At 41.9% G+C, this 25,855-nt stretch overlaps 1 protein-coding gene across 5 annotated transcripts in view; it reads right to left on the reverse strand.

The window, feature by feature from the left end:
• XYLT1 (xylosyltransferase 1) overlaps positions 1-25,855 on the reverse strand; it is a 176,738-nt gene that overhangs the window by 26,296 nt on the left and 124,587 nt on the right. For all 5 annotated transcript variants that reach the window (XM_085592344.1, XM_021539812.4, XM_085592342.1 and 2 more), the window contains 3 exons: positions 14,719-14,799; positions 2,678-2,894; positions 403-579 (listed from right to left, as the gene is read on the reverse strand). In XM_085592344.1, coding sequence (XP_085448470.1) covers positions 403-579; positions 2,678-2,894; positions 14,719-14,799 — 475 coding nt within the window. The remainder of the gene's footprint in view (positions 1-402; positions 580-2,677; positions 2,895-14,718; positions 14,800-25,855) is intronic.

Here is a 25,855-nt window from a genome sequence, read left to right on the forward strand (position 1 = left end):
AAAGATGATAAACATTGCTTAACACTGAAGCCAAGATTATTGTGAAATGATGAAAGCACCTGAGCTGTAACATTGGAGAAAACCTTTTGCAATAAACTCACATTGGTACAGTCAGAGATGTGTCAAGCTTCCCTCCTTTCTAGCACAGCCAATTTTACCAATGCCAAGGAGTGCAAAGAGTTGCTTTGTGACCTTATCATGCAGTGGTATGTCTCCAGGGCCAAAACATAGGAGAACTTATCTTTCATTCTCCTGAAATTAAGATCAGAGTTCCCTCCCATCTCTTTCTTCACCTCCCTGATGGAGTCAAAGCTTCCCTTCCTTCTCCCTGCTGCAGTCATGCATTCAGCCAGCTCTCCACGCAGTACAGGGGGAAGAGCCTCTGCAGGTGTGCTCAGTTACCTGGAACCGGTGAAAGTCAGCTGGTTTGAAGTCATTGGGTGAGCAGCCACACCAGTCCACAATGTGCTTGTACTGACACTTGCAGCCCAGCTTCCTGTTCCAGTTGGTGATGCGCAGGTTGTTGTCCACCATGGAGTCGCAGAACGGGCTGTTCTCCAGCACGGTGTGAAAGAAGGACTGCAACAAACAGAGAACAGATCACCATATTTAGCTCCTCAAACTTCCATTTTCTCCTTCACTTCAGCTCATGGGCCCAAATCGAATGCAGGTGACCTATTTTCGTTTGAAATGACAGGATTAACAAGCTCTATTGTTCTGCCACATATGAAACACACTCCATGTGCCTGTATTCCACAGAGCATGGAAAAATCACAACACTCTACAGACCCAACCCAACTGTAAGAACACACAGCTGAGGTCTTGCTCCAATAACCCGGCATAGAATAATTGCACTTCTACAATGACCAGCTCTGGGCATCGGCAGCTCAAAGGACTCGAGGAAAGGCACCAGTGCTAGCAATCATTTTATTTTTATTTCAGCTATATGAGCAATTCTAAGAAATGCCCATTATTTCCCTTCTGTAAGTTGCTCCCTGGTCTAACAGATTTAGGACTATTTTTCTGAACAATGTGCTAATGGCATATTTCAAGTTGTTTCCCAAAACAATTGTCAAAACTGCACCATCACCCTGGTTACTCTGATAAAAATACAGTCTCAGACAGCTCTTATGTGGGTGTCTTATCTCCAGCACTCTGAAATGCATTGCTTGTTGAGTGGCTTTGTACTGAAACACGCAGTTCACCCTAGGCACCAAAAGGACATTCTGCCTCTTGCATTTACGTCTGAAATCATAAGTCTTTATTTGCTGATTCATGGCAGCATGGAATTCCTATTGGGCAATCCTAATTATATCATCATAATAACAGCTATTACATAAACCACGTGTAATGGGGACTGATATAGCAGGTTAACAGGTCAGTGAAGGCAGGGCCATTTTACAAAACCAGCTATGTACCTTGCAAAGAAAACCTTGTAGAAAAAAGCTATGGAATACCATCAATTTTAGCCCTGCAAGAGACCATTTCTGGAGCAGTGACTTCTCTTTAAAATCAGCAATAGTAAGATCTATAAATAACCAGCACAACATTAGCATGGCTGGCCCCCAAATAATCCCCCTACCCTTTTTAATGTTAAATGACAGCCCAGTGAATATGGATTTTATGCTTGAACTGTTTGGTTAAACCCATAAAGGCATCCATTCTCATTCAAGCGAGAGGGGAAAAAAAACCCTACCCAATTACCAATTGCCCTGTGTCCTTTCATAGCAATACAGGAATTTCTCTAGATAATGGATGAAAAGGTTATCAGAGTAGAGAGAAAAGGTGATTTTAAACAGAAACAGGATTAAAAGAAGATTATGCAACATGTGTGGGGAATAATAAACTTCTATCAAATGATAACAATTGCTGTGCTCCACCAGAAGCTAACGAGCAAGATACGCAAGATGGGTGTCATCCATCCTTCAAAATATTCAGGAACCAAGGCAGTTATAGGTTTAAAGGCAGTCATCAGTTGTTCCCTGGGCTGGCTGACTGCTGCAGCCTGTGGAGCAGAGCCTGGCAAGCCAGGGGAGCAGGGTACCTGCTGGGGCAGGTGTAGCACAGGCTGCCAGCCACGGCTCTGTGCTCTCCCTGCAGATAGTGCACATTGCTGACACATTGCTGCACGCCAGGCAAAACCCCACACTGCTGTGCACTCCCCTTCTGCATCACTTGCAGCCAGAGCGACTCCTGAGTGATCTAAATGATTTGTGACTGTGCCTTCTGGCTGAGTTTTGAACAGAACAATAAACCTTTGTTTGCAGGGTTTATATTTTTAAAGAAAAGTGCTGGATAATAGCAAGGAAAGCTACTTATGAAGACAATTCGCCATCTCTAATATCCTTCAAAAGCTTTGTGCAGGAACAATTTGCAAGCGAAGGGCAGCTGGGTTTTTTGATTGTTCAGTAACAGATTAATAGGCTTAGAAATATAAAACAAAGCCACTCTTTGCAAAAAAAATCCTACAAAAAAACAAGGCAATAAACAACTGGAAAAGATGTTCTAACCCTAAAGGGCTTACTCACTATAGAAGTAAAATTTTCATTACCCACTATGGGATGCTGCAAAGCCCACTGACATCAGGGGAAAGCCGCTCTGATTTCAGTCAGATCTTTGGGACAAGCACAAACATTGCGGGTTTGAACACACAGAAGGATTCTTTGCATCCACGTACCTCGGCAGGAAGCAGCGTGTAAGAGTAAAACCTCTTCATCTTTGTTACCAGATCATCATTGGAAAAAGTGACATATTCCACAAACTTCCTGTTCAGGAGGAACCAGTCCGACCCTCCGTCGACGGTGATTCCTTCTGGGATCTTGCGGTCCCCCAGGCGCCACATGTGCGTGTCGCACTCCAGGAAGAGCCGATCCAGCCCCTGCTTTCTGATAAATCTGAGCGAGTACAAGAGGAGCCATCAAATGGTAATTTGTATTTTGCTATCATTGGGAGCTTTGTAAATAAAAAAGCTACTTTCTCAAACAAAAAAGGATCAAAAGGTCACTTGTTTATATTTCTGTTCTACTCATAAGTAATGCAGAGAGGTTTAATAAATGATTAATCGGTTTTGTTACAGAGGCAAAGATAAGCAGATTGCTTTTAAACATAATTTACACCTTCGGTTGTCCTAAGACTGCAAGTGACAGAGCTCTGGGGCAGGAAAGTCCATAATGTTCATTAACTCTGAACAAACCACCACAGAAGAACCACAACATGAACAGGAACTAAACACATTCTTCTCCCTCTAAATAAATTCAGTTTTTTAAAAAACAGGAAAATGTACATAAAAGTAAAATGACCAATTTTCTCCTATGCTATTATGTCATTAATTTTTCTACAGGGATATAGGCAATAAGGAAAAAATACCATTATATTGGTCTTTGCTGTAGAATGAGCAAGTTTGCGCCATTTTCAAGTCTCTGGAGAACGTTTTGTTATTGCTGAACCATGAATAAGAGGAGCAACTGCAGAACTGCAAAGTTATGGAAATGAATTATTTGAGACCAATATAAGAGAAGAAAGGCTGGGAAATCAATCTGTGTTTGAAAACGCTTTGGACTGAATGCACACTCATCTTTTGAGACTGTCTAATCCAAGTTTCTGTTTGTTATTCCATTTGGGAATGACTTCCCTGAAGGAGAAGCAGGGCAGCTGTGAGTTAGCAGCGAGGTGGGCTGAGCACCATCCATCCTGGGTGGATGTGAGCGCTGGACACATCCCACACGCTCTGAGCAGTAACAATTCTCACTGACCACCCACTGCAGCAACCCACAGCCACAGCCCCCAGACCTCTCTGGATGCAGGACCTGCAGGGTGACAACAGCTGTGGCACCCACAGGAACAGGGGCACAGCCTTCCCTTCCTGAACCACACACAGCCCTGACAGGGCATTTCAAGATTAGCAAGCCAAGATGACATTTTAGTAGTCCTCAAACACTTGCTGCTACAGAAGGAAAGGGAAAAGAATAAAAGTCAAGGAACAACAAGCACCAGAGCTTTCTAGAATCCTGCATCTGGAAAAGTGAGCATTAACCCCGTAGGCCAACTCCCTGGTTCAAGTTCTGTTCTGTACCAATCAAAGAACTGAGATGCAATTATGAAATGGTGCATATTAATTTCAAAAGGACCGTGAATGACTTCAGGGTCTATGTCCTACTGATAGCTATGTCTCTTTTCACAGTATGAGAACAGCTCCTCTGTTAACACAACAGTGCTGAAAACACATAAATGAAAATTGAGAAATTTTTCTTTCCATGAACAAGTTTCTAATCTCATGTTCCATTATGAAGGATAATAGAAAAGTCTTGCAATTTTAATGCAGTGCTCTGGAATGTAATCTTCAAATTCAATATTTATGCAGTTATCTCCAAATCAAATATTAATGTGCCTGAAAGTTTGGTCATTTATTTATTTCTCTTCAAAACTAAATGCTCATTAGAGTTAATTATTTTAAGAAAATAACAGAACTTTATTGACTACATTTAAATAGGAACATAAAGTTTTTTTCTATTAAGTAATTTCTTTCAACTGCTATCTCTACCAATTTATCACCCTTTACTCTCCTTTTCAAATGGACGGTTCTTTGACTGCAATAGAAACCCTCAAACAAAAAAAGCCACCTGACTATTGCAGCAACTGCTCTATGTAGAAACTGCCTCAGCCTGTGTGACATGACCCAGCTCCCAGCTCCCTGGTACTGTAACAGCTTCAGCCTTTTTGGCTGAACTTGGCAGCACAGGAGCACGACCATGCTCCAGATGAGAAGGTCCCAGCAAATCCTGACTCACAGCTTCATGTTTTCCAAAGTAGTTGACAGGCTCTTTTTTTTTTCTATACATTCACAGTTCTATGTTTTTTATTGTTTTGTTTTTTTTTTTTTTTTTTTTTTTTTTTTTTTTTAGCTAATGGCTTGGAAAAGCAAATCTCAGGATATGGAGTGAAATCAGCCAATTCCTGGAAGTACAACTGTTTTCACAACAAACCTCAGCCCCCAAATCTTACACAACTGGGTTACTAGAAGAAAATGTACTTTCCAATCACTTACCCTCCAGTAAGGCAGCACAGCCCAACTAATGAGCTGCAATGCCTTTAGAGATCTCCCAAGAAATGAGCCTTTTGCTTGTGCTTCTTGAAACCTTCCTAGAAACATCACAGCAGGTTTCAAATATATAACAGCTGAACAGAGAGCAGGTGTTTTTCAGAAGGATCACCCTTACCGAGCCTCTTCACACCCAGTCACAACACCTCAATGGAATATGGCATTAGCAAAGCAAATAATTTCTGTGGCCTACAAAGCAATGATTTGTCCAAGGGGCTGTGAAGACACAGCTCTCCACTGGGCCATGGCTTGCTGCTTATTTATGTTCCTTGGCAGCCAAGGGGACCAAGTGTACTTCAGACCTGCTGGAAGCTAAATAGGAGAGGCTGCTGGCACAGAGAGCTGAACAGCATGCAAAGTGGAAAAGGTGGATGAGGCTCCCTTTTTTCCCTCCAAGCTCTCTTCTAGGGTGACTGATGCACCCAGCTACTCCACCAATAGTGATTTTGGCACTCAGGAAGGCAAGAACTTACTCTAAGCATATTGAATACTGCCTGAGAGAAAGGGAAAAGGGTATCTGTATGCCACATAGGCCTTTCCAAGCAATGAAAAACTCTTGGACATTACAAACAGTTCATAAAGATTCTTGACTAGCCATCCAAGAATGATTGCATCCACCCCTGAAAAGAAAGATATGAAGATGGAGGGCAAAAGCATGACCCTACTGATTTGTTTCTAGTCTCATGCTGTATTTCATTAGTTTCTGGTTATGCTCAAGGGAATACCAAATTCAGTAAATTTTATAAAGCCAGGCCAAGCTTCATAAAGAGCAATGAAATGCAAAATAAGGGTGGTTTTTCCTCTTGTCTTTCTCTCTTGAGTCTCACAAAACAGCTTGCAGATAACTCCCAAATTAAAAGTAGGAAAAAAAAAAAGGGTTAGTAATAGCATTTCCTTAATCTTAGTCACTGTGGAAAAATCAGGTGCTTCCTGTCACCCTGAACACCAGGTAAGACTGGCATACCTCTGCCAGCTGCAAATGCACTGGCCAAACAATGACATCCTACTGAACCAAGGTATGGTTGGCCAAATACAACAGAGGTTATCATCAGCTGAAGACAACTGGCCTTTCTACTAATCTAAAAAAAAAAAAAAAAACCAAAAACAAAACAAACAAAAAAACCCAAAAAAAACCCAACAAAAAAAACCCACCAAAAAACAGGAGGAAAATTATAGGAAAAGAGTCAACCAGAAGAAAATAGAATTAAAAAAAGACTAGGATTAAGAAAAGCATGCCCTTTTGCCCTACTCCATAGAACACTCAATCTAAGGCATTTTATGCTTCCCCTTATCAATTTTAATTCTTCCTTAAGAGCCTCCAGTTTTTGAGGGCCTGGGGTCACACTCAAAAGTAAGGAGGAAACACAGGATATTAAGAAGGTGTGTCAGCACCTGAGCTCAGCAATCAGCAACTGACCCGCATGAAAGGTGCCACTGTGCCCTGTGTGTGGATGCAGCCTCACAGGTTGCAGAGTTATTTTTATACTTTGCTAAAAACCTTACTGCCTGCAGCACGTGGTCTGTCACTGAGCGTAGATGTCAGTCCAGGCAGCTCATGATTGCAATCCAGTTCAGGGAACTCCTCTTTGTAGTTTATTTAAATATTTATAAATACATTTCAGACAAGATTCTAGGACTGTATAACACATTTGTAACTTGTGTGGCACATATAACACATATAACATGAGTATAAACACAACTCAACTCTTATGGTATGTTCTAACTGCTAATAAATATTATCACACAGTTACTTAATATCAGCAAAAATATCACAATCAAATATCCTCCTTTTTGATCGTTTTCTCCAAGGGACAGTGCAAACCACAGAAACTTGTAGAGACCCCTGCTCCTGAATGCTCTACTTACACAGTACGTCAGAGATTTTGCTGTTTTCTTTTTCCTGAAGTTTACGAATGAGTAAAACTTCCTGAAGTATCAGAGGCTATTAAATTGCTAAGTGCTATTTGCCAGTAACTTTATCACTAAAAGGTTTCTTCTGGAAAGAATATATTTTTTAAGGTGAAAAGGTTTCTTCCTAAATGTTTCCTGTTTCTGGCATCTTGCCTATAAAGCCTCCCATTGACATTTCACTGTTAACCAGGTGCACCTACCCAGGACCTCATCATCATTAGTCAGGATTTAAGAATAAGAACTATGAATAAAAGTTACAAAACTCCAGTGAAACAATCCCTCAAAAGTCAAAAGTCAATGTCAATGTCAAAGTGAGAATCTGTAGAGCTAGGAGCTCAAATAGCATTATGTCCATGTTTTCCTGAGTGTATGTGGACAAGCTCTGCATGCTTTATCTGTTCCTCTTTTCATTGTCTTTATGTGAAAATTTGAGGAAGAAAGCCCATTTCAGTGCAAAAAGTCAAGTAAATATTTTTACAGATGAGAAATGTGAGAGTCACTTGCCAGCAGTGTTTGCACAGCCACCCTGGAAACACCAGAGTCAATCAGTTGGGAAGTACAAAACAGTTAATTTGCAGTTTAGGTGACCAACTAGAAAACACTGAAAAATAGTTTGACAATCTTGAGTGTAGCAGTTGGAAAAAATAATTTGTGAACAATCTCTAGGCTACCACACATCTCCATAAACCAGGCACTGAAAAATTCTTTATAATAACCAGATTAATGAATCCCAAACCTGTACAGAGCAGAATCATTCCCTGCCTGCTCAAGGTGGAAATCCTGCCCTCCACTGAGTATGCTGAGTCCAGCTGACCCTGATCTCACTCCATTTCCATGAGTAACTCTATTCTGCCAAGGGTTAAACAATATTTACAGCATCTGAAATAATTAACAAGGGGCTATTTAAACACAATGTCTATATGGTGCCAGCAATTAATCTGTTTTTCTAAGGATAGGATGTTGCAGTGTGTTTCCTGAGACCTTCCTGTCATGCTGAAAGCCTCCAGGGCTGATCCCCCCAGTCCCAAAATGGAGGTGAAGCTTGAAAAGGGGAACAGTGTCAAACAGAAATAGCACCTACTTAGTCTGTCAAGATGAGGAAGATTTCTCCCCAGCATGACAGGCATAGTGTGGAAAGCACAGAACAAACAATTCCTGCTGTTTCAAAAGGCCTTGAAAATAACTCTCAGTACAGACAGAAATGATGGAAGAGAAAGAATAATTGTAACTTGCTTTTCAATGTGCTTTAACTGTGACATCCTAAATGCAATTCCTATGAGGTCAAAAATGTTTTGAAAGCAGAATTCTTATCTTTTGTTAATTCCCTTACTCAGAAGAAAATATTTAAACACATTACTATCTCAACAATCCCTGAAAGCTTTAATGACAATGCAGAAAAAAACATCAACAATATCAGAAAGAATTTCTCTCTTGACTGAATTTGCTCTAGTAAGATTGGGCTTATTTCCTGATTGGGCTTATTTCAGGAGCAAAAGCCAAAGCCATAAATAAGCACACAAATTGAAATGCTTTTAGCAGTTTTGCCCACTGTGCTGAAAGCCCAGGAGTTACCAAGCAGCGCAAGGAAATGTCACTTTCAGATGTGAACAGGGTTTGTCACCTGTACCTCTGCATGGCCCGTGGGGCAGCTGGGCACGGTGGGTGTGCAGGGCAGGGATGGGCACAGCCTGCCCTGGGACATCACAGCTCCCCTGGAGCACAGGGATGGGCTTCAGAGCAGAAAATCCAGGTGGCACAGCCACCAAAAGAGTAAGGCAGAGCTGAGAGATGCAGTTTGTTATGTTTGCTCCTGGGGTTTCTGTGGCAGAAGCTGAAGTGCAAGTCATGGGAACAAGGAGCTCTACTGGGAGGATTTTTTGACAGTCCATGTTTCCAATGTATGTTAAACACCTTTAGTTCAGTGTGAAATTAAACCTGGGGCAGACTACTGCTGCCACACCCACTGGGCAGTAGGAAGTTTAGATCATTTACAGAGCAGCAGAAATGGTACAGTAATTTGAGTATCTCTTTCAAGACACAAGTTCACCTTGAAATATTATGTTCAATGTGTCCCTTCTCAATCAGTGGCATCTTCATGGAAGCCAAGCAGCCATGGCACTTAGGGTATCCACATGAGATGCTGTTGAAAGCTGATGAATACACACATCCCATCTGGTCATTATTCCATCTCTAGATGGACATGATTAGACTTTTCAAACTTACAATAGGTACCTCATATGCTATATAATTTGTTTCTGCTTCTTTCATATGCAATCTTCCCAGAATATCCATTTAATGCTTTAGTCCTTGCACATCTTTGCATTCTCTTTGAAAGAAATTTCCCATGATTCCTTCTTCTTTTCCACCTTTTCCTACACATTAACTTCCACTGGCTTTGAAAAACTTTTCTTTTCACCTTCTCTCTTTCAAAGGAGAAGTCTCTTTTTTCAGAGAAAGTGTTAAAAAGCCTCAATGTTTCTCAATATTTTAATGTTGCAGGCCAGGGAGCAAAATGAAAAACCCTCTAAAATTCTTTAGTTGTAGGAAACTTGCAAAGTCTATTTTTTGCAGTAATGACTCTACTAGGAATTGCCTTGTTTTGTCAACAATTCCATGCATTCCCTTGTGAGCATAAAGCTCGAGAGAGACTTTAAAAGACTTTCCAGTGCGTTTCTTTACCCCACTCTTCACTTACACAGTATCTTTTAAACAATACTGAAACAACTTTTAGAAGGTCAAAAATGAAATTACTTCCTCTCACCATAAGGGAGGCCACAACTCAAATGATTCTGCTTCTTTTTATATTAAATAAGCAAAACTGCAAATTATAATATGCAGAATGTAGCATGAACTCACCACAGACAGACTCAGTGATAATAAACCTGACATTTTGCCATCTGTTTGTCTCCAATAAATGTCTTCTCTGGAAGGTTTCTTGTTTCCTCACCTCCTTTCTAGTGACTGAGGGCAAATGTGAGTCCCTTCTATAGAGGTTTTCAAGCTACCAAATCAGGCCACTGACCTGTGGGTACACACCAGGGCCAACAACATCTGTACAGCTTCAAATGATGTTTCCTGTAATAACCATTTTATAAAATGCCTCAGGACCTCAGATGACAGGGCTGCAAATGAAGTGTGCTGCTCAATGTTCTTAGATAGCAATAAGATTCCTGATTATTTTACCAGTATCTCAATTTTCACCTTCCTCATTCTGTCCTTGCCCCATAATGGATGGCTGCTTCAAACCTCACTTGAAGCACCTTCCTGAACCAGTGGATGATCTGGCTTGTATACTCTAAGAACAAAGAACATCCTGCTTAGTCCCACATCAAGACATATAGCTGCTTTTGTTTCTCTTTGCACTGACAGCTTAGAGCTCTGTTTTCCAAAACTGAGCAGAAATAAAAGCCCTACAAGGAGGCAAATTGTCAAGCTGAAGCCGTAAAGGCTTTATGGCTCCCCTAATGCTTAGCATAAAGCACTAAGAACATTTGAAAGTTAGCTGTAATGTCTAAAATTTTAAAGTGCAGTCTCTTTGCAGAGAAGATGCATGTTGCTATTTCAGTCGCTACACTTCTCATGCAACTGTTGTGCTGAACTACTTCCAAGCAAAAAATAGATCTTAGTCCATGTGCTCCGGAATACTCAAGTGTTCTAAAAAATTTAGCAAAAAAAGTACGAGGCTGAGGGTAATTTGTGCCAAAGGAACCACCAAATATGTTACATGAGCAGCAGTGCAAGTGCTGCTAGGACATGTGGTTAAACTATTCCAACAGCAGTGATAATCAATCCACTTGTTCTCCTGGTATTTGGGTACTTACTGGGCACTGGACAATTCATCAGTGGAATACACAGCAGTGCTTACTTACTGATCCATTTCCTAACAGACCACCAGACCCCTCAACCCCACGTAGAGCACACCAACAGCATGTGCCACTGAGGAAAAAAGGCATGTCTGAAATGGGGGTGAAACAGATGTGTGCCCCCAGTGAAGATGTTGGGAACGTGCTCCAGTCCCTCGGTAGCTAAGGTTTCTCCAGCCTCTGAGAGCTGGGATGGGATTGTCATGCTCCTTGGTACAGTTCACCAACATCTCTAAAATGATCTGGAACCCAGAAACCAAAAAGGGGACAAACACAACTGCAAAGAACAGCAGTAATGAGGAGAAAAAATCAGCAGAAGAAAATAATATGGACACATACCAAAACTTTAAGGGTCTTTTTTTTAGCTGTTTGTATTTTGCCTATGAGCTCAAGATTCCTCTAAGATCTAACATCATCCAGCCTCCTCAGCATGTTTACACTGTTTCCCAAATGACTGCTGTGGAGAGGTTTCTATACAAACCCCCCTCTTCCTGCCTGTCATTGCAGATGTCACATTTGGCTGTCTTTATGTTTTATAATACATCCGACAGGTGCTGCTCCTGACAAAAAAGAAACAAATCCTCTGTGTATTCCAAACTGCAATAGATTATACAACTACCAGGTTATTCACTTGCTTTTAATAGTCTAAGACACCGAAAATAGGAGGAAATGTGTCACCCACTAAGCACTATGTAACAACTCCAGCCACTGTGCACAATTTCATTTCATCCATCCACCTCTGTCAGGAAATAATGCTGCTCCAGCTGAGCGAAGGAGCCATTTTCATGTCCATTCTCTTTGCTAAAGCCACTGAGGGAAAATCAGAGTGATTCACTTTTTCATGACTCTGGTATAACTAAAAGAAAACTTAACTCTATAAAAGGAAGCCTGGTTTCTCTCCTTATTTGGCAGTAAAACAAGTACTGATTGTGAACATGGCTTGAATACAAAGTACACTTTAATTGAGCTGTACAAGCATTTCAGGTTTAAGATGGCACTTCTAATCTTTCTCTGTTGTAAGATCCAAAGACTATGATGACATAAAATTAAGAGTTTTCAGTTGTTTACAAGGCAGACTTAGACAGTTGAAAAGCTTATTGATTAGGTGCCATTATTCATCCACAAATTAAAAGTATCAGCAAGGGTGATACACTGCTTTCAATCATGTTTTGATGCTGTGCTCCTGTATTATTAGTTCACATGTTTTGAGAAAAACACCTTGGGCCAACTAAATTATTATTGTACACGGGGCAGCAGCTAGTATAGGCCAGCGTCTTCGCCCTTATTATGGCTGCAATTCATTGTTTTAAACAAAACATTCTGTCCCAGTGTGTTTTGAGTTGGATATCCAAAGGGAGTTTTCTTCTACTGCCCAATAACATGGACACTGGCCTGTGTTCTAAAAGCTGTCCTTTTTTTATTTTCTTAACTTTTTGCTGCCAACCCTCAAGGCTGTTGCTTCTCTTCCAGACCTTACTCAGATCTTGACCATACCACTCTTTTCATGGGGTGTTTCTTTTCCCCTGGGCTGTGACAGGACAAAGCAAAGAGCAAAATTAAAAAACTGGAAAAATTAGTAGGGAAAAAGTCTCATCCCTTGCTCTTATAACAAGGAAGTTTCTGAGTTTAGTTGTGGAAATTCCCCAGGCAAATGTCACAGGAGGTTGGGAGAACACTGTAAAGCAGCACCACTACCCACCCTGGTGCTCCCTGGGGACAGGGACATGGGGTGACAGCCCAGGTGGGCCTCTGCTCTGGGCTCACCTGCCTGACCTTGTAGGAGGTATTTCAGCCCAGAGGACTTCCCCACTGTGACTACAGGGATAAACCTCACTGGTGTGAGCACAGCTTACACACCTGGGCACTCAGTGAAAGCCAGGTGGGAACTGTGTGTCAGATGGGGAGAGCAGAGGGTACAATGACCAGGTAAGTCAAGACTGAGTCTCTCAAACAGTAAACATGAAATATCAGGCTAGAAATCTTCACTTTAGGTATTTCTCTCTCAACAGGTGGATGTAGAGCTGGAAATTCACTCACAATACAAAGAGGGGATAACTACTTTTTGATCAGCTTTTGGGAACAATGGAATGAATTTTTACCCAACACCAGCACTAGTCAGAGGTGCTTGCAGTTGCTGGCTTGAGTGTGTCTACAGCTGCCTGGGCTGTGCAGGAGGAGGGAAGCCACTCTACCTCCCTGCAGAAAATTTGGGGACATGCCAAGGGATAATGTGAAAGGATCCATTCATCCAGTGGTCAGCAGTGGGAGCACTTATGGGACTCAGGGATTAGGCAACCATGGCAAACAGGGATGGCAAATCTGCAGTCATGTCCCGAATCATGTTCCCTGATGCACAGGGGATTTATGGTAGAAATCCAGGAAAAAAAACCAAAAACACAGTGACAGGCTGTAATAAGCTAAAAGGTATTTAGTTGTTTATACAAAGAGAACCATTGAACTACTAAATGAGTTTGCTGTTCCTGTGATGGAAGAACAAGTAGCACATTAGCTCATTTCATTAATAAATTAATATCAGCTTAATATGTTTAATTGATCTAAATTGTTCTGATCCAGTTGAAGTTGGCATGTTTGAACCAGCCTGAAGTTGGTGTGTCATAATCCATTAGTTATTTTCCTTAGCTAGCTCAGGGAATTTGAGAAGACTCAGGAGCAAGAGACCAACTGCTTTTCCCTGGCTCTTTCTGTCCTCTTTTCAACACAAACTCTGCTGTCCATCACTATTGCCAGCTAGAGCTGAGTCTGCCAATCACTCTGACACTCTGCATTTCCCAAACCAGGGACTCTCCTGTGAAAACTGTTGACTTGGCTTTACATATGACTCCTCACAGGATTATTTTTTACTACCTGCTATAGAATTTGTGCATGCACAAGATGAATGCTCGTGAGGACTTAATTTAAACAGGAACATGACAGAATTGATAAATCTGGTGACAAGAATAAGAACAGCCAAGAAGAGAGAGACTTGTGAGTTATTCTGCCTGCCTGCTGTGCTGAACACACGACTCAGTGTGTCACATTCTCTGGGTACACTTGACATTTTACAGAATAAAGAGAAGACCTGGTGACCTAAGCAGTAAAAACCAATATTTTTAGATGCAAAGGCACTGGCGCTCAGCATATGGAGTTGCTGGAAGTGCAGCAGGACTGCTGTTATGGTACCAGCAAAAAGAGGAACAGCAAAACTATGAATAAAGAGGGAAACAGGACCACAGGAGTCAGATGGGAAGCTTCTTTCATCTGCAGAGGTTGTTAAAGCCCTTGGAAGATGTTTGGTCAATGCTGTTCCCCCAAACCACAATGGCAAGTTCAAGTATTACGTGGGAAACACAGCACATTCCTTCTCCAAGACTTGTGCAGGGTAGATGAAGAAGGATTTTGATCCAAACTTGAGTGGACTGTGATAAACTCCAGCCATCAACCTCACTCTTACTGGCATTGCAGGCTGCTAGAGGCTCCCACAGCCAGGGCTCTGCCCATGCCAGGCTGTGCTGCCCAGCTCAGCTAGCCCAGGTCTGGCTCACCAGGGTGTCACCAGGTCAGTGCTGGTGTGTGGGGCAATTGCCACTTGCTCACAAAACATCAATCTGTGCCAGGTCTGAAGCAGCATCAGACTGCTTAGTGCCTCTCTCCCCACAAAAGCATCTCTGACTCTTGGAAGGAGTCACTCTGGGCCAAGAAACAACTATCCTCAGAAAAGGGTTTCCTCCTTATTCCCTTCTCTTTCCTGGAATAGGGATTTCTTCAATCATGTGATGCTGGAAACCATCACCATACTGTAATTCTCAGTGCTCTGGTTAAAATAAGGTAAGGAAAGGGCCAACTCACCTGGCATTGTCTCTCCCATGTGATTTCAAAAAGTTCATGTCACGGTATCTGGACAGGAATGCCACGAGCTGATCGTTTGTCCTGTGAGAGGAAGAACAAAAGGTGCACAAATTACACTGTGAAAACCCCTGCATCCACAGCAATTTATATATTTATTGTTCTCATTTGGAGACCATTCTCAGATTCTGAAGGAGGTGGCTCCAAAAAAAACTTCCATCCTGCTGCTAAACTTCAATGACCCCCTCTGCTCAGGAAAGCATACTTGGAAGGAAGCAAAGCTTTATTACACCTTAACAAATTTCTTATCAACCGTTGGCAGGTATTTTAAGCACTATAACAGAGTATGCATGAAGTAATACTGCTCAACACTTCTTAAGTATGAAAATCCAGCTACAAGATTACTGCATTGATAGTTCCATTTTACATGCTTTGCTCGATAGTTCCTAGGGAATTTGGTTCAGTATCTATTGGCATTTTATTTGTTTTCATTGTGTAATAGAGAAGAGGCCAAGGTTGGAATGCATAACGCAAGAGAATTTTGATGTCAAAAAGGCAGTATAATCAACAGGAACAAAGGAATTTAGAAGGTTAATTCCAATTAGTATGACAGGCAATCTGACACCAGCATTTTCAAAATTTTGGCTGACATGTCCAAGAATGTATTTACACTTGACAGCTTTTGTGGTCTGTTCTTTCTTTAACAATGGAGCAAAAATGTTCTCTGTTTATCTAGGTCAGCATATTTAGGAAAACTGAATAAATCACATTAAAAAGATCTTAATCTCCTGAATTACATTCAAATCCACAACCTTATGGATACAACACCATTTAAGCAATGGTCTGTAATGAATTTGGTGGCAGAAAAACTCAAGATAAAAGAGCTGTCAATATTACTGTATTTTGAAAACATTTCATTATTAATAAGGCACAGAAAACCAACTTAAACCTGAATGTGTTTAACTATACAAGATATGTTTAACTTCTGGGGTCAGGCTGCAACAACCTAGAAATGTTATCAGCCAAGTAAACTATTTTCATAATCTCATTGATTTTATCTAGAGCAAATGAATTACCTGTCAATCAAGCATGCTGACAGACAGGGCCCTGAGACCCTCCTCCTTTACTCCCCCTGAGCTGCAATACCTCCCAGGGTCAGACTGCATCTCAATTTGGCAAACTCAAAAAGTGCTTTCTGTATAGTAAGCTGTGCAGATTTTCACATTTGCTGCTCCAGTGACTCCCCATCTTACTGGCATGAATAGGCATTTAGTGAATTTACTTAGCAATGCTTCCACATGAAATGGTTTCAATGGCTGACATCTTCGGGTGAGTTTCTAGGCAAAAGCTGGCATGCAAAGATGATCTTTAGAAATATAATCAAGTTTGGAAGTGCTTGAGCTTTAATTTCCTTACAGGATAAAAATAAAATCAACGAAAGTAACATTCCACACCACTCAATAAAACATCATCCTTTCTAAATTGCTCACCAACCTGTATTTTGCTATTCTGCAGTACTCTACCAAGTGCATCAGGACTTGGGGCTACCATACAAACTTCTCATTGCTTCTCAGTTTTTAGGTAATTCTTATAAATGTCCAAATGATGCTTAGCTCTCAAAGTAATCAATAATTGACATTTTCTCTCTTCTTGCAAACATTGGTGGTATATTGGTCCTACTTTGAATATTTTTAGTTTTTTTGTTTTAAAGAACTCATACAGAGTTATACTCCTTGTCCATTAATATGCTTCATGTGTTGACAACATGGAACTAAAATATCATAGTTCCATTTGGTTAAACTTCTTAGTTAATTGACATTTACATTTATGCAGTCAACCAATTCTATGCTCAGCATGGCCCCACACTGAATTTCTATTAAGCATCACATGAAGTGCTCCTTCTGGCCCCAACATCATGAGGATGCTGCACATCACCTCTGACTTACTCCATCAGAAGACATTAAGAAGAAAATCAAAGTTATTGAACACACCATTGATGTAAATGCATTTGTTAAAATCCTCCTCACCTTTCAGAAACCTTTGCCTTGAGGGGTAGATTTCCTAAATGCCTCTGGCACAGATTGCTGCCACACTTCTTCACATACAGCAGCAGCAGAGTCTGTGCCACGGCAGTGCCTCTGGCACCAGCTATTTCCAATGCCTCTGGCACTCCTTTGGACAAAAACTGGAGACATGGGCCTGCTTTTTCTCTAAGTAAGGCAATCAAAAGCTGAGATTTTTCAGCTGAAGACATCAGTGGGAGCAACAGCAACTCCATGTTGCCAAATTAAATTCTGCTATAGCTCCACAAATTTCAGGGATAATTCACTAAGCATAAATTTGGCACAAAATCTTTTACAAACACTCATGGTAAAACAGAAAGTAACAAGTGCAGCATAGACTTCCTAAGAAGGGAGTAAAGTCATGTGGAGAGGGAGGGTAGGTCATGCTACTGATTAAAAATGCACTAATATTACATATCACATGCCTATCAGTTTCCCCAGTGTGTAACAGAGCACGAATACAGATTGAGGGAAAAGCCCTTCTGCAGTCGGTGCCTGGGGCTGATGGATGCATCCACACTGCTCCCACTTCTATTTCCTTTGGCTGTTCAACTCACTTGGAGGGCAAGACACCAGGGAGAGGATTAGTCAGCTGGTTACCTGTGCCATCAGCAGGGAGGAGGATGGTGTGAGTGTAGAGAGGCTGAGAGAAAATGGGCATTTTCAGGTGTGCAGCACACAGGGAGAAATGCAAAACAAATCCTTCAGTGAGCTCCAAGAGTGGAGTGAGTTTGTGTGTGGGGGAGGGCTGCCACGAGAAGATGACAAGTGAAGAAGAGGGAAACAAAGCATGTTTGAGTTCACTGATGCAGATCTGGTGTTCAGCAAGGACAGGTCTGCCAGCTGGGATGTGGGTGGCCACCTTCCCCAGACCCTTGTAGAGGTCACCTCCGTGAGGTCCTACAGCTCCCCTCCTGCAGCAAGGGTGGCAGGGCTGGCAGGGGCACTGTGCCCACCTGCTGAGGTGCCACCCAGCAAAGCTCAGCCAAGCCCTGCAGGGCTGGGCTAAGGATGGCAGCACTCAGCTGGGCAGGCAGTGAGGCTTCAGAGGCTGCAAAAGTGACTCAACCCATGGCACTGCTCAACTGGGGATGTGGCTGAGCCCCTGGGCTGGGATTCTGCTTGGGGTCACAGGTCTAAGGGAGAGAAAAAGCTGAGTCCTATAACAGGCGAGTCCAGAAGGAAATTCAGAAGATATTGCCAAAGCAAAGCAAAGTCTGCTACCAGAGTTTCCTCATGAGCAGCCCTGGCCTGGGACTGAGGTGTCCCAGGGTGTGAGCAGGCAAACCAGGCACTCAGCAAGCACATGCTGAGCATGGCAATCATTTCAGAATATGGTCTACACACTGGGGACTGACATGAACAACTGGAAGAGAAGCAGTGACTGTGTTTGCACTGTCTGCTGGAGGTCTGTGCAGAGTGGTCCCTGCACACACCCATGGCCCGACCCTGCAGGCAAGAGCCAGTGCTGGTCTTGCTGGTTTTAAGCAAACCCTCCAACCCCAGTGACTAATCCAAGCAAAAAGCAGAGATGCCCTCAGTCTGCAGCTGGAAAAACAGATTAGGAAAGCCTTTGGAGAATATGAGAAAAGGAAATCAAGATATTATTACTTTTGGAGGATAGTGATGGCTAATAAAAATGTTCTGATTCAGCAAGGTACTTTAACACATGGGTAACTTGACGGATGTAGGGAATAGCAGGCACTTCAATGGGGTTATTAATATGTCAAAACCTATGCAAGTTAACAACAATTTAGCTAAGTTAGATCGAAAGTTCAGAAGCTTTTGGCAGCACACAGGTATGGAAACAAGATGGTTTGATTCTATGTAGGAATCAGATAAAGGAAAGAGAACTGCTCTGAGTTTATTAATTATTCATCTTGATTAATTTAGGGCTATCTAATGACAAGTCTGTTGGCTGCTTCACAGGAGGAGTTAGTGCAGGGAGGGGATTAGCCCTGGCCATGGGGAGCAGTGGTGGCAGCAAACACAGCTGTAGCTCTGCCTGGTGCGGGGTGCTGGAGAGGCAGGCAAGGATGACAAAAGCAGCTGAACAGGCAAAAAAAGAAACACAGAGGCAAAAGTGTTTGGGAGAAGAGGGCAAGGTGGCTAATGTGGTTTGAAGCAGCAATGAAGGGCCTCTGAAGCAGGGATGATGAAGGCAAACATACAGTCAGAAGGGACAAGTCAAAACTTTTACAAGGTCTCCCAATGCCCAAAGCTTTGGTGTTTCCACCCATTCCTGCCTGACTCATGCCCACAGTTTCCTTTCCCAGGACTCCTGTGACTGTGTGAAGGCACAGCCTTACAGAACCCAGACCTACAGCAACCCCAGCAGCTCTTTGCCAAGAAACTGCTTCTACAAGGTTGCTACAGAAGGAAAAGACTGCAGAGAAAAAAACTGGAATTATGGGGCAAACTCACCTCTTCAGAGTTAAGCATGGTATTAATGATTAATATGGCTAAACACAGTTAAACACGCAGATGTGCACACAAGAGCCTGAAAGTGGAAGAACTGAACGCCTTAAATTCTGCTACATTATTTTCAATAAATTTTACAATGATACTTAAGCTCACTGATTCAAGTAAATTATTAATTTCATATTCATTAACCCAGCATTGCAGAGTATTAGGGCATGCCATCACTACCAAGCCCCCGTGGCAGGAGAGTTCCTTCAGGAGAGTTCCTTTGCTATTCCTAGTCTGGGTTATCCCTCTCCCTCTTACCCAGGGAGGTAAGCTCACCTGGCTCCCCAGGTTCTGCAGCTGCCTGACAGTCCTGCAGCACTGCAGAGGAGCTGGGGAGGAAGGAGAGCAGCCCAGGAGACAGGGAAGGGGTTTTACCAATTGCTGCACACTCCTGCACAGCACCCAGTGCATCTGGAAGTGCACTTCTGCTGGGGCACAGCAGCACTCGGGGCATCTTTCCCAGAAAGAGGTCCTGACCTGCTCTGGTCCCTCCACCAGGCCACTTTGCATGCGTGTGGGCATGGCATGTAACCTTACAAAAGGATGCAACAGATGAATGATTCAAGAGAAAAAAGTAAAAACGTACAAAACCTCATCCTGGAACACTCACAACAAAATGATGAACCACGCAAATGCAGCATGAGGAAAATATTGGAGAAGGTTTGCAGGGTTCAGCTTTCAGACCCTGGATAGACAGTCTGACCCTCTTACTGGTGCCCCCAAGTCCTCCTGCCTCTTCAAAGGATATTTAGCACAAGGGGAGGCTCAGCAGAGCCTGACCCAGGCTGAAGTAAGGAAAAAAAAAAAACCCAAAAGTCTGCCATCTAAAAATGCAAAGGAAGGGGAAGGCTGTACTTCGGCTTTGCTATCTAACACAGAACAGATTGGCATGGCAGGCTTTTCTCAGCAAAGCTGATTCCTGTAACAACAGCCACTCATAAAACAAACCAAATAAATGAGAACAGCAGATATGATTTCAGAGGCCAACTGCATGAGGAAGGCTCTGGGTGACAGTTAACACCTCTGCTTTTACAACAGTGTTGTCTTAAACGGTTTGTTTTGTCTTTCAAGTTGGGTTTAACAGAGAAACAAGATAATGGAAGAAAACTATTGCCTTAGCAGCTCAGCTGCTGGAGCACTTGGAGATCAGAGCTGTGCTCCAGCACCAGCTCTGCCATCTGGGCTGGGGATTCACACCTGTGTATTGCAGTGTCAGCCTCCTGCATGTGGATGCTGCAGGCACTGATCACTCATCACAAGGGATGCAGCTACCCTCCTGCAGCCTTGCCAGTGCTCCATGATGCTCAAGACATTCTATTAGTTACAGTCATCTTGGCTGTGCTTTCAATTACAGCTTCCCATTCAACCATTGTCTGCTTCCTACAGAAAAGAAAAGAACTCGCATAGTCAAAAAAGAGTGGAAGTCTTTTTTAGATGGCACACTGCTGAATAAAGCTCTTCTAGTGAGAGTACATAAATGCCTGGGTACAAAGGAGATCTGCTGAGAGAAAATAGAATATACTGCATCGTCTGCTTCCTGAGCCACTCCACAACCTATCTTCTATAAATTCAAGGCTTCAGATGGTATTTATAAAATAAATAAATAAGCCCACTGCTGAGAAGCAGCAGCACATGCTTAAATGAAAATCCTAAAGAGACCATATAAGAGAATTCCACCAAGGATTAATGAACAAATGTGATTAAAACTATCTACAGCTCTGGACTGCTGCCAAAATGCTGCCAGCAGTGTTTGATATGTAAATGCTTAAAACATTTGCTGTGTGTACTGCCGTTGATGCAAAGCCTCTATAGAGAGTTTCTCCATCTAATTAGAGATATTGGTTTAGCAAACTTTGGAGTCTATAAAACCCTCAATGTCTCATTATTCTTTTAAAATAGAATATTCATTTGTTTGGAATGTTTTCCAGCTATATCCCATGAAACCCTGAAAGGCCCTTGGCTAATGAAAAACTCCAGCCCTGTATCAGCTGATAAACCCTACAGCTTTTATGATAATAAAATTCTCACCACATACACTCATTAAAACTTTGTAACATCAGTTTTGACTGTATTTAAATATGCACTGGGAAAAAAAGTAAATTACTCATTTTCCAATTATTTTATAGCACAATTTCAACACAGGCGTTTAAAATCTCCATGACCATTTCAAATGCACCATACAATGGTGCAATCACTGTGTCTCTGATCTGGTGGAGCCCTGGCAAACAGTAAGTGCTGAACTGTAGCACACTTGGAGCTCTCCCAGAATGATGCAACTTTCACATTGTCATAAATTACTTCATGGGTCAGAGCCCCATGTCCACGTGTCCAGAAGCAGAATGTGCAAGGATTGCACACAAGGTCAAGAGCTGAGAGCTGTCCTTAAACTCATCTTTGACCTCTTAGGGGCACAAGTACATTTATTAAGGAGACTTTTCCAAGGAGGCCAATCCAGTTATAACTCAGATTGTCCATCACCACCACAGATATGTCACCAACTTACCAATGTTTAACTCACTGGTGTTTATGAAACATTTTTACAAAATTACCTCAAGTACCTTTGAATTGATCCTAGGAATTAATTTGTCTGCGACAATGACATTTTCTCAGCATTCCTGCTGCTGCAGTAAAAAGTAAATAAGGAAAACACTACTCTGTAATACCATTTCATATGCAGCTCTTTTTCTCTGATTTTTAAAGCCATTATAAGTTGCAAGTTACTATATTTTAAAGTAAAACTACAAAATACGTTAAGGTAGTTTTCCTTTCATAAATCTTATTGTATGCAATTGCTAAGCCTAGATTATTTGTATGCTTAACAAGAACAAATGCACTGAAAAATACCTGAATAACAAAAGCTTCTGAAATACCTTCCAAATGTGCAACTGTGTAAGACCTGGTAGACACGAAAATAATCAAAGAAAATTGGCTACGTGCAGGATGACTTATTCCCTACATAACCTGGTATTGATGCATGCAGCTCAGAGGTATTTTGCTAGAAAGGAAGGAAATGTTTCATTTGGATTTGTTAAACAAATTCCTATTTATTTTTCTACTTAAGTTTATGAATCATCAGCATATCACCACCGTTATTTATTTTTTCATCTTGCTAGCTCAGAATTCGTGTGCCTGACAGCCTTTCCTAGAAAGGCCTATAAATGCCTATTTCAAATAAATATTTTTAAGTAAAGGCAGAGATGTGTGTCTAACTTAGATAAGGGCTAGAAAACTTATTAAAGGTATATACTGTAGTAAAGCAAAATTCCTCTCCCACCACATTCACAAGAGATGCCAGTTTAGTTGAACTGCATAGATGAAAAAAATTGCTCATTTTTATCAGTGCTGGAAAAAACTGTTTATCAAGCCTTGCTGGCATTCCCATTATTTAAATTTGGAAATTCAAATAATGCAAATGAGTGCAGTAAAAGTAGAGCAACGTGGGGTTTAGACTCTTCAACTTAACTCTGATCTAAAATGCTTAGCATTCAGAGAATCACATGATTACTCAGCATTGTCAGCTCCAAACATAGAATCACAGAAATGCTTAATTTGAAAAGACCTTTAAGATCATCAAATCCAGCACTGCCAAGCCCATCACTAAACCCCATCCCCCAGTGCCACTCTCCCAAACTAAGGTGCCAGCCTTGAGAACACAGATTTCCTTTTGGCAGTGGTGCAGTCAGGTTCACAAGCTGAAGTTTCTGTTCAGGGGCTTGTGAAAGCTGTTTAAGAGAGAGAACTGCCACATCTGCCTTCTTCCCAAATTAATGATACAATGGAGGAGAAGCAGCAGCATAGGCAGGAGCAGGTGAGCCTGCCCACACTGGGAAGAACTTCTGGGAATCTTTTCCCATGCAGGCAGAGGGGCTCACACAAAGCACAGTGGGGCCAATGCTCCCCTTAGTCACTTTAGCTGAGCTTCCACTAATAGCTGCCATTGACACTTCAGTCAGCAACTTTCCAACATAGCTGTGCTCAGGATAAATGGAAAAATTGTGCTTTTCATGCCAGTTTGGTGGATGACACCAACAAGTCCAAATTCAAATGTTTTTAACCTTTTTCTGTGTAGAGTGCAGGGACTGATTGATGCAGAGTGTGGAGCTAATGAACACACACTATCTGCTGACAACTTGGCACAGAAAGGTTGTTTTAATATCACACTGTCAAAGGTCTATCACATTTTTCATTTCCATCAATAAGGAAGTTGAGTGTTGACGTAAATGATCATTTTGATAGACAGTGAGCAGGAAGCAACCGTGCACCTGAAGAGGTTACCTATACACACTTCTATTTACATTGAGACACATGTCTGAAGAGGATTCATGCACAGAATGTCTAAATTTAATGAGGTTATTTACTCAGTTTTAATCCTGTAAGGAAAAAAAAAAAAAAACAATCTCTCTTCTCAGCATTTTTCTATTTTCAAACTTTTGTGACACTAGAAAAAAAGCCTGTGGAGTGATAGAAACATTGGTACATGCACTTTCTGCCCAAAGTACATCTTTGAAGAAAACAGTACACAAATTACCCACATTTTGTTCCTTGAAATATTTTTAGTATTTTCAACAGTGAAACAAATTCCCTCTTTGAAGTCCTTTAATCAATAAAAAAACCCACTTTTTCTATCTTCTTTCCTACTGATAAAGCACTATGCAAAGGACTTTATTCTGTTTTCATATCTGTAATGCTCCAGAATCAGTGCAGTGCACTTAGTTTATGCCTGTGTAAGCCAGAGCATAAACCCAGCTCTGTGTTCATGGAACAGGCTGTGGGAAACCATAACAAAGGTTTTGTGGTGTTTCCCAGTTCAGAGGCTGTGAAAATGTGCAGTTGCACGTGTGACAGCATGTTAATAGAGGAACATCAGCACTGTCCTCCTCTCACTCTGAGAGGTGCTCTGTCTTTCCTTGCCTTGTCTTACGGTACGTAATTCTCCATAGGAAAAATTCCCATGCAGCCACTGCTCTCCATAAGGCCCATCCATTGTGTCAGAGTGGCAGCAAATGTAACTGCTGCCAATTACTACGAGACTTCCAAAGCTGCTGAAAAGTATTTGCCAAGATAATTTGCTTTTCACAAAGTTGCCTTTGCCTGTTATTATAATAACAAACCATTCCATTCCCAATCACTGCCTCAATGCAGGGATCAGGATAGAGAACTCCCACATTTACCTGCCATGACTCTTGATGGGCCACGGTCCTATGGATGCCAGAATATCACTTGTAAGGATGCTGCACTACAAAGAGTTAAGTCAGACAGGATTATCCTGTCTCACAAAAACATCTGAGTCCACTTAATATCTGCTGGAAAGTATCTGAAAAAAGAGAGTACTGAAATACTTGACTAACCAGCTGCTAATACCCAAGGATATTTAATTATTAAAAGTAAACATGATACAATTTTAGCTTTATAAAAGCACTGGGATTTTATTTAGTACAGAATGATGCTCACTGCTTTGTATTTTTCCAGTGTTTCTCTGCTGCTGCATATTCATGTAGAACCTCATCTGCCTACACGATACATCCCATTTTGATGAAAACAATAATCACTGATTAAATAAGCAAGTGGAGTGAGCTTCAGAAATGATCAAATTCATTACTCAAATTAGTGAGACTTTGTATAAAAAGAAAAAAAATCTAGATATTGGGCTGAATAGGAGTTTTTTGTTTGTTTATACCATGTATATTTTACATGGCATGGTTTATATTCAGCAGTTCTTTTCATCATCTCTAAAATTAAATTATCCAGAGTTTTGTGCAAAAAGAGAAATTGAAATTAAATATGAGCAGAGATTTAAAGCAACCATTCAGTTCATCCAATTCACACATTCCGTGTGCATCTGAAATTTTATTTGTACAAGTCAATACGAAAAATTATTTGCTAATTGTTGAAAAATGGTTTGATAGTTGTTGAACAATTAAAATTTAAAATTATCAGTTTCTTCCAAGAAAGTGGGAAGAAAGAAACCTCCCTCACGCTGCTTCTCAAGGCAGAGCTCTGCCTGGTGCTCTGTCAGTCTGGGGGTGCAGCCCTGCTCTCCTGCCACAGCAGAGCCTCCAGCACCCCCAGGTGTCACCCTGGGCCACTTCCAGCCAGGGATGGATCTATTCAGCAGATCCAACTCGGATTTAAAGTCCATCATTGTGGGCTGTTTGGGTGTTAGGGTGCCACTTACCCAGCTTTACTGTTAAATTCTAGTAATTTCTCAGTTTTTGAAACTTGCTCCCTCTGACTGTGCTGATGGGGATTCACCCTAACACCCCAGCCTGTCACACCAGGAAGCCAGAGCCATTCCTACCCTGCCCAGGTACTCCTAAAGCCAGCAGCAGCCCACAGCCACCCAGGACAGCTCCTGCAGGGCTCTGGAAACCCTTCCCTGCACTCTCCCTGCTGAAGCACTCTGCCCCAGCCCCTCTGTGCAGGGCCACCTCTGGCTCCAGCAGGGAAGGCAGGACAGCCGTGCTCCCAAATGGTCCAGCCCAGCATCCTCTCCAAACTCACAGACACTCCCTGCTGCCACACCTGGTGTTTCATGTCCATGAAGAAGCAGGAACTGCTCACACTAAGCTTCGAAGCAGCAGGGAGCTGAGCCCACCCTCCTCTTGCTG

Source organism: Lonchura striata, chromosome 14 (assembly GCF_050655825.1).
Source record: "Lonchura striata isolate lonStrDom1 chromosome 14, ASM5065582v1, whole genome shotgun sequence".
Classification (NCBI taxonomy): domain Eukaryota; kingdom Metazoa; phylum Chordata; class Aves; order Passeriformes; family Estrildidae; genus Lonchura; species Lonchura striata.